The sequence below is a fragment of the Peromyscus maniculatus genome, chromosome 3, assembly GCF_049852395.1.
Source record: "Peromyscus maniculatus bairdii isolate BWxNUB_F1_BW_parent chromosome 3, HU_Pman_BW_mat_3.1, whole genome shotgun sequence".
NCBI classification, from domain to species: Eukaryota; Metazoa; Chordata; class Mammalia; order Rodentia; family Cricetidae; genus Peromyscus; species Peromyscus maniculatus.
The window spans coordinates 10,673,553-10,686,987 of NC_134854.1; the positions used below are offsets into that span (position 1 = coordinate 10,673,553).

A 13,435-nucleotide genomic window follows, 5' to 3' on the forward strand; every position below is an offset into this window, starting at 1 on the left:
TGAGGTCAAATAAATCTTAAGGGTATTTTAAACAGGTTGATATGAGAAAGAAAGTGGGAGTTTGTTAGGAGGGATGTAGATATACTAAATGGGGATTCATAATTTAGGTGTAGGTACCTGAAGAGCTTGTGGAATAAAAACAGAGATGAAATTCCATAGTGGATATCATTATTTTAAAATGTCATATCAGGGGTCAGATTGCATCTGATACATGAAAAGTAAGGATCATTTTAAAGTAGAATTTAGGTCACAGAGTGTGTGGTTTCCTGGTAAGAGGCAATGGATATACATACAATTTAGAGATTGTGTAGATGCTTCTGCAATAATTTTAGCTGCAGACTTTTTTCTTATCCAGACAGCACCAATTGTAAACAAAGGCGAAGCTATTTTTCTCTGGTGTCACTAAAAGTTACATTTTGGCAGAATGTTGTTCTGCTGATTCTACTGTTATCAAGAGCTATGTATTGTCTCTCAAGAGTCTTACTGTTGTATATCTTGTGTTTAGTTCTTTAACCCACTGTGAGTTAATTTTTAATTATGTAGAAGATAAGGTCCCAGAATCATTCTTTTCCCCTTAGATAACTATTGAAACCAAAGCCATTCATTGAAAGGACTACCCTTTGCCACTGGGTGGTCCTGGCAATCTTGTCCAAATTACTGGACTATATAAGGACGTTTCTTTTTGGCTTTGTCATTATTCCCTATCGGCCTAAATAATTGTCTGGATGTCAGAATAACACCCTTTGCATTACTGTAGCACTGTACTCAGCTTGGAGATCCAAAAGTCTTCATTCTTCACTTTGCTCTTTTCCAAGACTGTTTTTAGTTTATTAGTGTTCCTTGATAATCCACGCAAATTTTACTTTCTTCAAAAATGTGTGTTCATTTCATGGCAATAACATAGGATATGTCATTGCTTTGTTTAGTGTTATCATCTTGACAATATTATCTCTTTCTAGAAATATGGGATTTTTCCATTTTTTATGTCTTCTTTACCTGTATTTTTGATTTTTCAGCCTATACATCTTTCCTTTATGGGAATTAAGCTTATTCCTAAGTCATTTTTAGGTCATTTTAAGTGAAAACATGTTAATTTTTTTTCAGATTGCTTATCACTCATGTGTATAAATACAACTAACTTTCATGTGTTGATTTTATGTTTTACAAGTGGGCTAGCAGCTTCATTTGTTAGCTTAAATAAGTGCAGGGTTTTGTTTTGTTTTTATGGAATCTCTGGATTTTCTAAATATAAGATCATGAATCCTGTTGTCTGTAAACAGAGACCATTTGGGGTAGTTCTTGATAATCTGTGAGTTCTTTGTTGTTCTCGGCTAATTGTTCTGTCTAGACTATCTGTTGAATACAGAGGTGAAAGCAGACATCTTTATCTTGGTCCAGATATTAGAGGAAAGCTTAATATAATCACTTACTGATTATTTTTATTTTATTAAAAATTCTTTCATATAAGACTGAGCATAGCCGGGCGGTGGTGGCGCACGCCTTTAATCCCAGCACTCGGGAGGCAGAGCCAGGCGGATCTCTGTGAGTTCGAGGCCAGCCTGGGCTACCAAGTGAGCTCCAGGAAAGGCGCAAAGCTACACAGAGAAACCCTGTCTCGAAAAACCAAAAAAAAAAAAAAAAAAAAAAAAAAAAAAAAAAAAAAAAGACTGAGCATAGTGGCACATGCTTTTACTCCCAGCACTTGGGAGTCAGAGGCAGGTGGCTCTCTGTGAGTTCAAAACCAGCCTGGTTACATGGAGACGTTGAGGCAGCCAGGGCTAGTGACTCTTACAAATATGTTTCCCCTCCCCCAGCTCACATCAGAACCTCCCCATCTCCCAACCCACCCAACTTCCTGTTTTTGCTATCTCAAAAAGTGAAAAACAAAAAGTGAGAATTGAAAGACACAAGCATATATATATATAACACAACAAATATCCTAACAAACCAACTTAGAAAAAAATCTCCACAAACCAAACAAAAAACTCCACCACCACCAATAATAATAATAATAATAATAATAATAATAATTATAAAAACCAGAACAAAACAAAAAACCTTAAAAAACATAGAATTTGTTTTGTGTTGGCCAAATGCTACTGGGCTGAGGGACTGTCTTCAAGTGTGGTTGATAGATCCATTGACACTCCATTGGAAAAAATTGATTTTTCCTGTCTTAGGTAACTATTACAAATAGATGCGTGGTTAGAAATGGGACTTTGTGTCCACTTTCCCTTCTCAATGCAGGGATTTTGTATGGTTTGAATCTGTGCAGGTCTTATCTTGCTGTTGCAGTCTCTCTGAATTCATATTTGTATCAGTTATCTTGAGTCTGTAAGTCACTGTTTTGTTGGAGTCGTCTGCCTCCTCTGGCTCTTAAATCTTACTACCTCTTCTTCTTCATGGATTCCTGAACCCTGAAGGTAGGGCTTTAGCAATGACGTTCCCACTTAAGACTGAGTATTCCAAGGTCTCTTTCTCTCTGCACATTGTTCAATTGTGGGTCTCCTTGTTAAAATCATATACTACAAGATGAAACTTCTCTGATGAGGGCTGAGTGATGATCTGCTCTGTGGAGACATAGCAGTATGTCATCAAGAGTCATTGGTCTGTGACCCATCAAGTCGCAGGCTGTTGGCTACTTTCGAAGTGCCATGTATTGGTTCCTGCTCACGGAGCAGGCCTTAAATTTAGGCAAAAAGTGGTTGGTTACTCCCGTTACATTTGTGCCACCATATAAACCACCCCTCCAATTGTATACTCTGTTTATTTGAGTGTTTATTTTATCTTCTTTCTCTCTTTAACCAGTCTTATAGAAACATGATAGTACTGTTAATTTATTTCCCCTCAAATGACTTGTGCTTTGTGAATTTACTTTGTCATGCTTTGCTGTTACTTTATTATTTTTCTCCTGACCTCTTGAAAATAATAGTTTATCTAATTTCAACCTTAATCTATCTTCCTCAGGTTATTATTTAAGCCTGAGATTTTTTCTTTAGTTTTTTTCATATGCTAGAAATTACTTTCTATGTGTTTTTTTGTTATTTTTTCAGTTGCTAAATTTCAGCATGATTTCATCTTTACTCCTTTTTTATATTTATTGATTTATATTCTTCTCTTATACATTACATTCTGACCACAGTTTCCACTCCATCCTTTCACCTTAGTCTCTCTCCTCCTACCTCCCCTCTCCCTCAATCCATGCCCACCTAGCTCTTCTCTCCCTCAATCCATCCCCTTCTACCTCCCCTCGGAGAAGAGCAGGCTCCTCAGGGACATCAACCAAACATGGCATAACAAGAGACAATAAAATCAGGCACATACCATAACATCAAGGCTGGACAAGGCAACCCAGTAGGAGGGAGAGGGGCTCACAGTAGGCAAAAGAGTCAAAGACAGCCCCTACTCCCACTGTTAGGAATCCCACAAGAACACCAAGCTACTCAGCCATAATATATATGCAGAGAACCTAGGTCATACCTCTATAGGCACCCTGATCTCTGAAAGTACCATGAGTCTCAGTCAGTTGATTTTGTGGGCCATGTTCTCATGGTGTCTCTGACTCTTCTGGTTCCTCAGATCCTTCCTCCCCCTCCTCCCCAGGACTCCCGAGAGCCTCCTAATATTTGGGTCTGGGACTCTGCATCTGCCCTCATCAGCTGCTGAATGAATGCTCTCTAGTCTCTATGATGACGATTTTGCTAGCTTCCTATCACAGAAAAATGTGCAAGCAGGACAAACTGTAAGTTGAAGGTTTTGTGGCTGAATTTGTAACTCAGTCCTTCCACTTGAGGCCTTGCCTGATTATAGAAAATGACTGGTTCAGGCTTTGTGTTCCCCATTTCTAGGAGTTTTTGCTAGGGTTACTCTCATAGATTCCATGGAGTTTTCATTGCACTAGGTTCCATCCCCCCCAACAGATGTAGATGTAACCAATCGTCTTATTAAAATAAGAAACACAGAGCCAATGTAAAAGAGAAAGCCGAGAGGTCAGAGCTCAGAGATAAAATCTTACCTCCTGCAGTGCTCCTAGCTTCCCTGAGAGAGAGCTACTTCCTGTTTGTCTGTGTTTAAATAGTCTTTCTGTTCTGCCTTCTCATTGGTTGTAAACCCAACCACATGACTGCCTCATCACTGCCTGTAAGTACCGCCCTCCAGGTCTTAAAGGCATATGTCTCCAATACTGGCTGTATCCCTGAACACACAGAAATCTACCTAGCTCTTCTAACCATCACACTCTTGCTATGGCTCTAATAGCTCTGACCCCATGGCAACTTTATTTATTAACATAAAATTAAAATCGCATTTCAGTACAAATAAAATATCACCATACCCAATTCCTGTTGTTTCTCCTTCCCTTCCCTACCTGTTCCCTCCTGCTCCCAAGTCTACCCTCCCCAAGTCCACCAACGAAATCTATTCCATTTCCCTGTCCCAGGGAGATCCTTGTATCTCCCTTTAAGCCCTCCTAGTTACTTAGCTTCTCTGTGTCTGTGGGCCATAGCATGATTGTCTTAAACTTTACAGCTAATATCCACTATAAGTGAATACATACCATGATTGTCTTTCTGGGTCTGGATTATCTCACTCAGGATGATTTTTTTTCTAGTTCCATTCATTTGCCTGCAAATTTCATGGTGTCATTGTTTTTAACAGTTGAGTAATACTCCATTGTGTAAATGCACCGCATTTTTTTAAAAATACATTTTTTGGTTGAGGTACTTCTAGGTTGTTTCCAGTTTCTGGCTATTATGAATATAGCTGCTATGAACATAGCTGAGCAAGTATCCTTGTGGTATGATTGAGCATCTTAGAAGTGATATAACTGGGTCTTGAGGTAGATTGATTCCCAGTTTTCTGAGAAACCACCATATTGATTTCCAAAGTGACGGTGGTACAAGTTTGCACTTCCAACAGCAGTGGAGGAGTGTTCCCCTTGCTCCACATTCTCTCCAACATAAGTTGTCATTGGTGTTTTTGATCTCAGCCATTCTGACAGATGTAAGATGGAATCTCAAATTTATATTTACTCTTGAGTTCCCAACAACCTTAAAATTTTTGCAAATGAAGTGCTATATGAATTTTATATTGAGGTTTTCTTTTGACTGTGTATATAGTCAATGTTTGAATGTTTCAAAATTGTTGCGAACATCATGTGTTCTCTATTTGTGAAAGTACTATAAAAGTATCTGTGAGGTCACACTATTACTTTTGTTTAAATGTTTCATAGCATTCCTCATTATTTTGTCCACTTGACTTTTCAAAAATGAAAAGAAATATATAAAAACCTCCCACTTTGATGTTAGGGTATTCACTTCTGTAGGTTTTAACATTCTTCACATATTTGGTGTGGTTTTCATTAGGTACATATATGCTTATAATTAGTCTTTTTTTTAAAAAAAATTCAGTTTTATATGTAGTCTCTCTGTTCTTTTATTAGTTATTTTCTTAGAGTTTTTATTGCTGTGAAGAGACACTATGACCACAGCAACTCTTATAAAGAAAACATTAACTGAGGTGGCTTGCTTATAGTTTCAGAGGTTCAGTCAATTATCATCATAGTGGGGAGCATGGAGGCGTGCAGGCAGATGTGGTGCTGGATCTGAGAATCCTTACATCTTGATTTAGAGACAACAAAAAAATGGACTGACTGTCACACTGAGGAAAGCTTGAGAAAGACCTCAGAGCCTGCCTCCACAAGGACACACTTCCTCCAACAAGGCCACACCTCCTAATAGTGCCACTCCCTATACACTTATTAGGGCCAATTACATTCAAACTAACACAGTTCTGGGACCAAACAGTTGACAGCAGCAATTTAAGGAAGGAAGGGATTATTTTAGTTCAATTTTGGGGGCACAGTTTGTCAAAGTGGGGGAGTCATGGCACTAGGCGCTTAAGGAAGCTGGTTATATTACACTCTCAGTCATAGGTAGCTCTCTCTTTTACAGCAGTTAGGTCCCTGGCCTGACTAATACTGCCACCCACATTTACAAGGAGTCTTCCCACTTCAATTAGCATAATCTTCACACAGACATGTCCAGAGGGCCATCTCCGAGGTGATTCTAGGTCCTGTTCAGTTGGCCACCAATAATAACCATCAAAATCATTGATGAAGTTTCTAATTTTAAAGCCCACTTTCTCTGATACTAGTATATCTATGTCATCTCCCTTATAGTTATAATCTGCTGGCATATCTGACTTCACTTTTTTCCATTCAACATTTGTGTATCTTTTACTAGCTGACTTTTGTGATTTGCGTATATCTAGTGATAGTCTCCTTAGTCAGCTTACATTTTAGATGGGGTGACTGACTGATGTTGATAACTATTATTTATATATGTGATGGCTATCCTTTGTTGCCAACTTGACTACATCAGGGACTAACCAAAACCAGTGGCTAGGTATACCTATGAGAGTTTCCTTTTTCTTAATTAAATCATTTGAAGTGGAAGACTCACTTTTAATCTGGATCTTTTGTGGAATGATACACCTTTAGTGCAGATCTTTGAGATGGGAAGATGCACCTTTAATCTGAGACATACATTATGGTGGAAACCCATTTAAAGGACATGAGAGGAAGAAGCTCTTCCTCTCTGCCTACTTGCCCTTGCTCTCACTACGAAATCCATTCTTTCATGGAATTAGAGCCTACTTCTTTGGGATTCTGGCATATGAAGGCCAGATGAGACATCCAGCCTTGAGGACTGAACAACTACTGGATTCTTCTTTTGGTAGACAGCCATTGTTAGACTAGCTGGACCACAGCCTGTAAGCCATTCTAACAAATCCCATTTATACATATATGTATGCATATAAAATGAAATATATATACATATATATATATATACATTTACACACACATTTTATTCTGTAAATTTGGTTCCTCTAGAGAACTCTCATTTATATATATATATTTTTTTCACTTTTTTCTCTCACTTTAGATTATTTATGTTCTATTTTTTTTTTTTCTTTTTTGGTTTTTCGAGACAGGGTTTCTCTGTGTAGCTTTGCCCCTTTTCCTGGAGCTCACTTGGTAGCCCAGGCTGGCCTCGAACTCACAGAGATCCGCCTGGCTCTGCCTCCCGAGTGCTGGGATTAAAGGCGTGCGCCACCACCACCCGGCTATTTATGTTCTATTTTTAAAGCATATTTTCCTGTACTGGAGAGGTGGCTCAGCAGTTAAGAGTACTGACTGTTCACCAGGAGGTCCCAGGTTCAATTCCCATCACCCATGTGGCATTCACAACTGTCCATAATCCCAGTCTTAGTCGATCTGATACCCTCTTCTGGCTTCTCCAGCCACTAGGTACTTACATGATGCCAGATATACATTAGACCAAACACCCATACACATAAATATTTTTTAAAAAGTGTATTACCATAATAATTTCTTATGATTTCCTTCCTACCCCAATTCACTCAGGCTGGAATTATGAAGATTGGAACAGTTCTCTCTTGTGCTTGATCTCAATCTCTACCATCGTCTTTTTCTTACATGCCACAATCACTTTTCTAAGGTATTGATCAATTTTATTTCATATTTTTGAAACACATTTTTAAATGGCTCCTACTTTTAGGTACTTCACTCAATTTTTTTTTCAGTGCTACTCTTTCTGGAAGTAAGTCTTTCTTATAATTAATTCATTGAAAATTTAAATAGTATATTATGATCATTTTATTTTCTCTCTCCCAACTCCTCCCAGGTCCTCCTTACTTCCCTAATAACCCAATTTTGATTTTACTTTTTTTGAGGGGGAGTAAACTTAATACTGCATGTCTAGGAATTGTATTATCATGGTCTCATATGTGCATAGCATCAAGGCTGGAATAAAAAAGACATGTATAATTATTTTCCTTCATATTTAAACAAATTCATTCATTTTCACTTTATACTTAAATTTTAATTGTGTTACTAAAAAAAATCTTACAGTTTTTCTCTTGTCATTGTATAGTCATTTTATAGATCTATTTTTTCTTTATTTTTGAGATTTTATACTAGCATATAATGGAATATGATCACTACACTCATTCCCCCATCTTGCTTCCTTCCATATACCCACAACATATCCTTTTTCCAACTGAACATTTTTTTTTGATATCTCCCTAAGTCTGGTTAGTCCAGCCCATCTGTGCTTGGATGTGGGGCCATCTGCTGGGCCATGAGGAACCGACTAGTGGTCACATCCTTAAAAAAAAAAAAAAGGATGTCAGCAGCTGTCCACCGCCGATTGCTCCTCTGTAAGGGGTGGGACCTGGTGATCACCTTCCGTATTTGTGCTGTGACTTGGGTTGGCTTCGTCCTGTGCAGGTAGCACAGCTGCTGTGAGCTCATGAACGGATGGCTATGGCATGGCCAGAAGACAGCAGATCATGGCACTCTTCCCCATCATCTGGCTCTTGCTTTCTTTCTGTCTCCTCTGTTGGAATGTGGAATGTCTCCTGAACCTTGGTGTTGGCTTACTATAGATGGTCTGTCTAGGGATGTGCACTGCATCTCTTATGCCCAGCACACTGAGCAGCTGTCTATCCCTCCACTGGCTGCTGTCCACTGAAAAAGGGAGCTTCTTTGGCCTGGTGCATCTCCGCCCAGGTCTATCCATATGGACTTAAGTGTTTGGAAGGTAATTTGACAGCATGACAATTCAGCAAAATAACAACAGCCAGTGCTACCCAAAGGCCTATGACTCCCCTACCCACAGGACTTTCCATTAGGATTACAGTACCAGACATAACATTCTTCCCTGCAGGTTCATTGTTAGGTTCACTTGTTATTTTTATTTTAGATTATTATGAAAACTTTCCCTTATTTTATTTTAGGATAATTGAACAAACTTCTTCTCATTTGATTTTCTTGATATTTTCATTTTATATCACGTCTAATGCTGCATTTTTTTTGGTCAAAATTGTCATATTCCTTAGATGTTTTGCTATTTTGACCTGTGTCAACATAGCACCCTCAACATCCCAACACCCTCTAGGAAATACTGGCTGCTTTGAAAAGGTCTATCATTTGCGAAGGCCAGATCCAGGTTATGTCTGTTCCTCAGATCTCAGAAGTGGAGATGAGAATAAAATCTAGATATCACGAGAGATCACTGTCAATCACTATTTACTGTAGAGCAGTTTCTTGGAAATGTTATTCTTTCTCTACCAGAGAAACTCATCCTCTTACATAGATGTATACTTGACCCTTTTAAATGGATTTTAAGATAAATTATTTATTTTTATTAGGTTTGGTAACAATATGTTCATTCGCTGTCATGTCTAATGTTATTTATTGCCTTACTGAGAAATCAGTCTTCCTTTTCTTAACAAGAAAAAAATGCATCTTCACAAAACACCTTCCATTTGCTTACTGATCTACAAAGACATAGGCCTTGTTGCTGAATTAACACATACCTCTGACAACGGTAGATACAAATTTGCTTTGTAAGCTCTTTCCAATGAGTATGTATGCATTCAATGTTCACTAACATTGCACTCTCACAACTTTTAATGGAGAGAAGTCTCTTTAGATAACCTGAAGTGTATTACATGCTTTGAAACTCAACAGTCTAATGATATTCAAAAAGTGATTAGCCATTTACATGAAATAGAATAGTACCTATAGCATAAAATTAAATGGGGTATTAATCATTGTGCTTTAAGGCATAGATTAGACTGTAACCAGGGTCAAGGGATGATGCAATCTAGCTAGAGTGAGGCAGGAGTAGATTCATTGTCAGACTGTTCTGTTTCTAAGGAATAATGCGCCAAGTACTGTCTGAGCAGGTGCTGTGGACCCTGTGGGTAGAAGCCTCTCTCTCCATTGTTAGAGGATATGGACTAGAGCTCCGCTTCTTCTTTAACGTTTCTGCAATTTGCCAGTCTACATTGAAATCCATCTGAATTCAAGCTCTTCAGAGGAAAAGCGCCTCTTCCCTTGTTCCTTCCCCTCCACTCCCTGTCTTTTTGTTCAGCATGTCCATTATATTTCTCAAAGGCACAGTGGAAATGTACAACTCAGGTGGGGATGCCTCAGCTCATAACCAACAAGCTATTCAAAACGACCACGGAAGATATGTATGTTTAAAGCTCCGTTTCAGTGACACACATTAGGGAAATGGTCTGCATTGTGGAACACCTCTTAATTGTGTTTGCCAGAGATTCACATACATCATCTTTCCAAATTAGTCAACCTTTGTTTGTTTTTAAAATGATTAAATTGAAAAGGAATAAGTACTTAAATATCCCACATCTATAATCTAAAGTAAAAACATGTTTTAAAATAATGGGTTTGTAGGGTTAAGGGTATAGCACATGATAGAGCATGTGCATAGCATATTTCAGACCCTGGGTTGATCCTGAGGACTGCAAAAATCAACGTAAGTGAATATGAATTAAAGGTGAGGATTTCTAATAAAGTTTATGATGAAGACACCAGTATACTAAAATATATGCCATGGTGACGAAAGCAGGCTAGAATGCACTTCTTGAAATTAACATAAATTTATGTATTAGATAATTTAATCTTCATTTCATAGTTGATTTTCCTTAGAAATACATAGTTATTTAAAATACTATACTAACTTATTATCCTGAAAATGTATTTCAGCCTTAATAAGTACTTTCTTCCTTTCTTCATATTGATTGCCAAACTGACTTTCTAAATCTTGAAATATTCTCTCACGTTGAACTGGAATTTCACAATAAGTAGGAATGTAGAGTGAATTTCTCTGCAATAATATATATATATATATATATATATATATATATATATATATATATACTTTTCCTAGACCTTAAGGAAAATAAAAAAAAAATCTTCTTATTCAGCCTTTGGTTAACTGCCCAGAAATAGAATAAAGATATATAAAATAGAAATATTTTATAATTTTAAATCCTGTGTTGTAAATGTAACTTTTTCTGAAATAATATGTATTATTTAAAATATAAATATTATTTAAATTAAATATTGTTGCATGATCAATAAGCATAGTTTGAGTAATGCATAGTACAATTTTGAATTGTGCATAAAGCACCTTGGGTTTTTAAGAAATTGTTTCCAAGAAGAACTTCAAGAATTACAGAGTTTATAAATGGAGAGAACCTATGTTCACTAGAGGCAAACTAGTCTTAGTGTGCTCTTGGTTACCAGCTGAGGTATTTAGATCAATCTAGAATATTAGTGTACAGAGGGAAAAAGTATCCCTTCCAGGAAGCTTAGTTTGCCACTTCATTAACAACATAAAATCCCTCCTGATGGCCAAATTCTGAGAGTACTGACAGCATTCTGAAGCTCCCAAAAGTTTTAGCATTTTACTTGACTTGTGGTCTGCAAGGAACTTCCAGATTTGCTAAGATGTGTGTTGCTTTTTCAAAATGATATTTTAATAGTACTAATTTACAACCATGTCATGATCTGGCTCAAACCTCCATAGGTTTGTAAATATTCATCGGAATTTTCCTTCATGCATGTGCTGACCTCTCTTTTTCTTGCAATCCAAATACTATTTTCAGCATATCTTATCCATATGCACTCCATAATGTATTTAAAAGTAGTCAACGTATATTTCTGTTTAAAACTAACGTGGAATCTATTGTCATGATAATTACAAAGTGACAAATTTAAAATGAGGGATTTAAGGTACACTACTAAATATGTATGTGTGTATAATGGTGTTAAGTAGTTGATCTTTTCTCTCTTTTTTCTTTAAGTTGTCTGGTAGTATTTTGGATGTGTACAATGGTGAGCAGGGGATTTCTCCAGTTAATTCGAATCTTATGAGTACTTCCTGTCCAAGCAACCTGCCCATGAAAAAGGAAATTGCAGGTAATGTTGACTTTTTTTTAAAAAAATTAACCTTTAAAAATAGTTATCAGTTGCATACTATGTGAATAGCATAGTTTCATGCTGAATAGTTTTTTAAAGTATGATTACAATAGCTAAAAGGGTTAAGTGTTGAGAATAAATCTATCATTTCTTAGTATCACTAAACAACAGGTCAATATCATTTACATTTTAGTTGAATGGATTCTTTCAAACATCAACATTCTGATCCTATCTTCTTGGGCCAGAGATTCAGGAGAGGTTTAGCCAGTTGTTGTGACTCAGAGTCTCTTACAGGGCTGTATTCTGGAAATCTTCCAGAGTACAGAAGGTAACATGTGACTGGGGCTAGACAATACATTTCAAAGCTGGTACATGCATAGGTTGTGAAAATGCTATACGTTGATAAATAGTTGGAACAGGTTGTTGGCTGAGGTTAAAATAATTATAGTGATTAGAAATATAAGAAGATATTTAATGAATCGGCTTAGGTGGGGGTCTGAGTGTATATATCAGGATGAGAATTCTATAATTGACCATGTTACGAATAGGGCCACTGATAGAAAGATAATGCAAAAGAAGTCAAATTTTAGGCTAATAGATAGTTTTATAGTGTTGATTGTGATTCAGTGTCAATTAGTAATTAATAGCTTGGTCCTACTTTGTAACTGCATCATGCATTTCTGCAGAAGGTTCTATGGAAAACACAATAGAAATAGCTTTGAGAGCTGCCTTGAACACCTCCTTAACACTCTGTTAGTATTGTAATCCCAATCGATGCTGAAGGAATGATCCGTATCATGAAGGTCAGGGAGGAAGAATCCTTGTGGACCCTTTGAAACTGATGGCCAGCCAGTCTGTAGAGAATTTTGTTATTTCCTGAGTGGTAGAATGGTTTTGACATGCATATCTGAGATACATAGCTAGTTGCAATTCCTTTGATGAAGCAATCATAAATAGTTTTGAAGAGACTAGGTTAATTTCTGAATCTCAAAATTATGGGAATAATAGTAGAAGTTAGTGAAGAGTTCAGCATTTTCGATGTAACATGTAACCCTCTCACTGTTTATCAGGTAGCTATTGTATTATATTTATTTCACAAGTGAAGAGCCTGAGGCAACACGTTTGATAATTAACCACGTGACTGTTGAATGGAAAGCTAGAAAACAGATCAGGTTTTTGCTACTCCAGGTCTTAAAGACTTTGCCATGGCCTTTCGTTAAAACATCCCCTGCTCTACATTCCTTCAGATTGGCATCCAACATATTATTACACCGTTACCATTCCAGAACAAGCAATACTCTCTTTCTACCCAGTGTTTCTGAAGGTTGCATGGAAAGGCTTCAAAGGGGAGCTAAACTCCATTTTGATTATTTTTTATCTTTTGTTCAGAAACTGACACTAGAGCTTTGACGAAAGAGAGACAGAAAAAGGACAACCACAACCTCAGTGAGTATGTTTTTTTTTTCTTCAAACAAAATTACTACAAGAGGAAATGCAAGGAAAATAAAGTAGAGAGTCTTTTACTGTCATACCACTACTAGTTGAACCTGGATTATTGAAATTAATTGTTCATGCTTAGCATCTTGAACCAGCTTTGGAAATGCAAACTTGGAGATACCT

At 37.1% G+C, this 13,435-nt stretch overlaps 1 protein-coding gene across 4 annotated transcripts in view; it reads left to right on the plus strand.

Moving 5' to 3' along the window:
* Positions 1 to 13,435, plus strand: part of Tfec (transcription factor EC) — a 130,025-nt gene that overhangs the window by 104,837 nt on the left and 11,753 nt on the right. For all 4 annotated transcript variants that reach the window (XM_076566182.1, XM_006984275.4, XM_076566183.1 and 1 more), the window contains 2 exons: positions 11,701 to 11,815; positions 13,205 to 13,261. In XM_076566182.1, the coding sequence (XP_076422297.1) occupies positions 11,701 to 11,815; positions 13,205 to 13,261 (172 nt within the window). The remainder of the gene's footprint in view (positions 1 to 11,700; positions 11,816 to 13,204; positions 13,262 to 13,435) is intronic.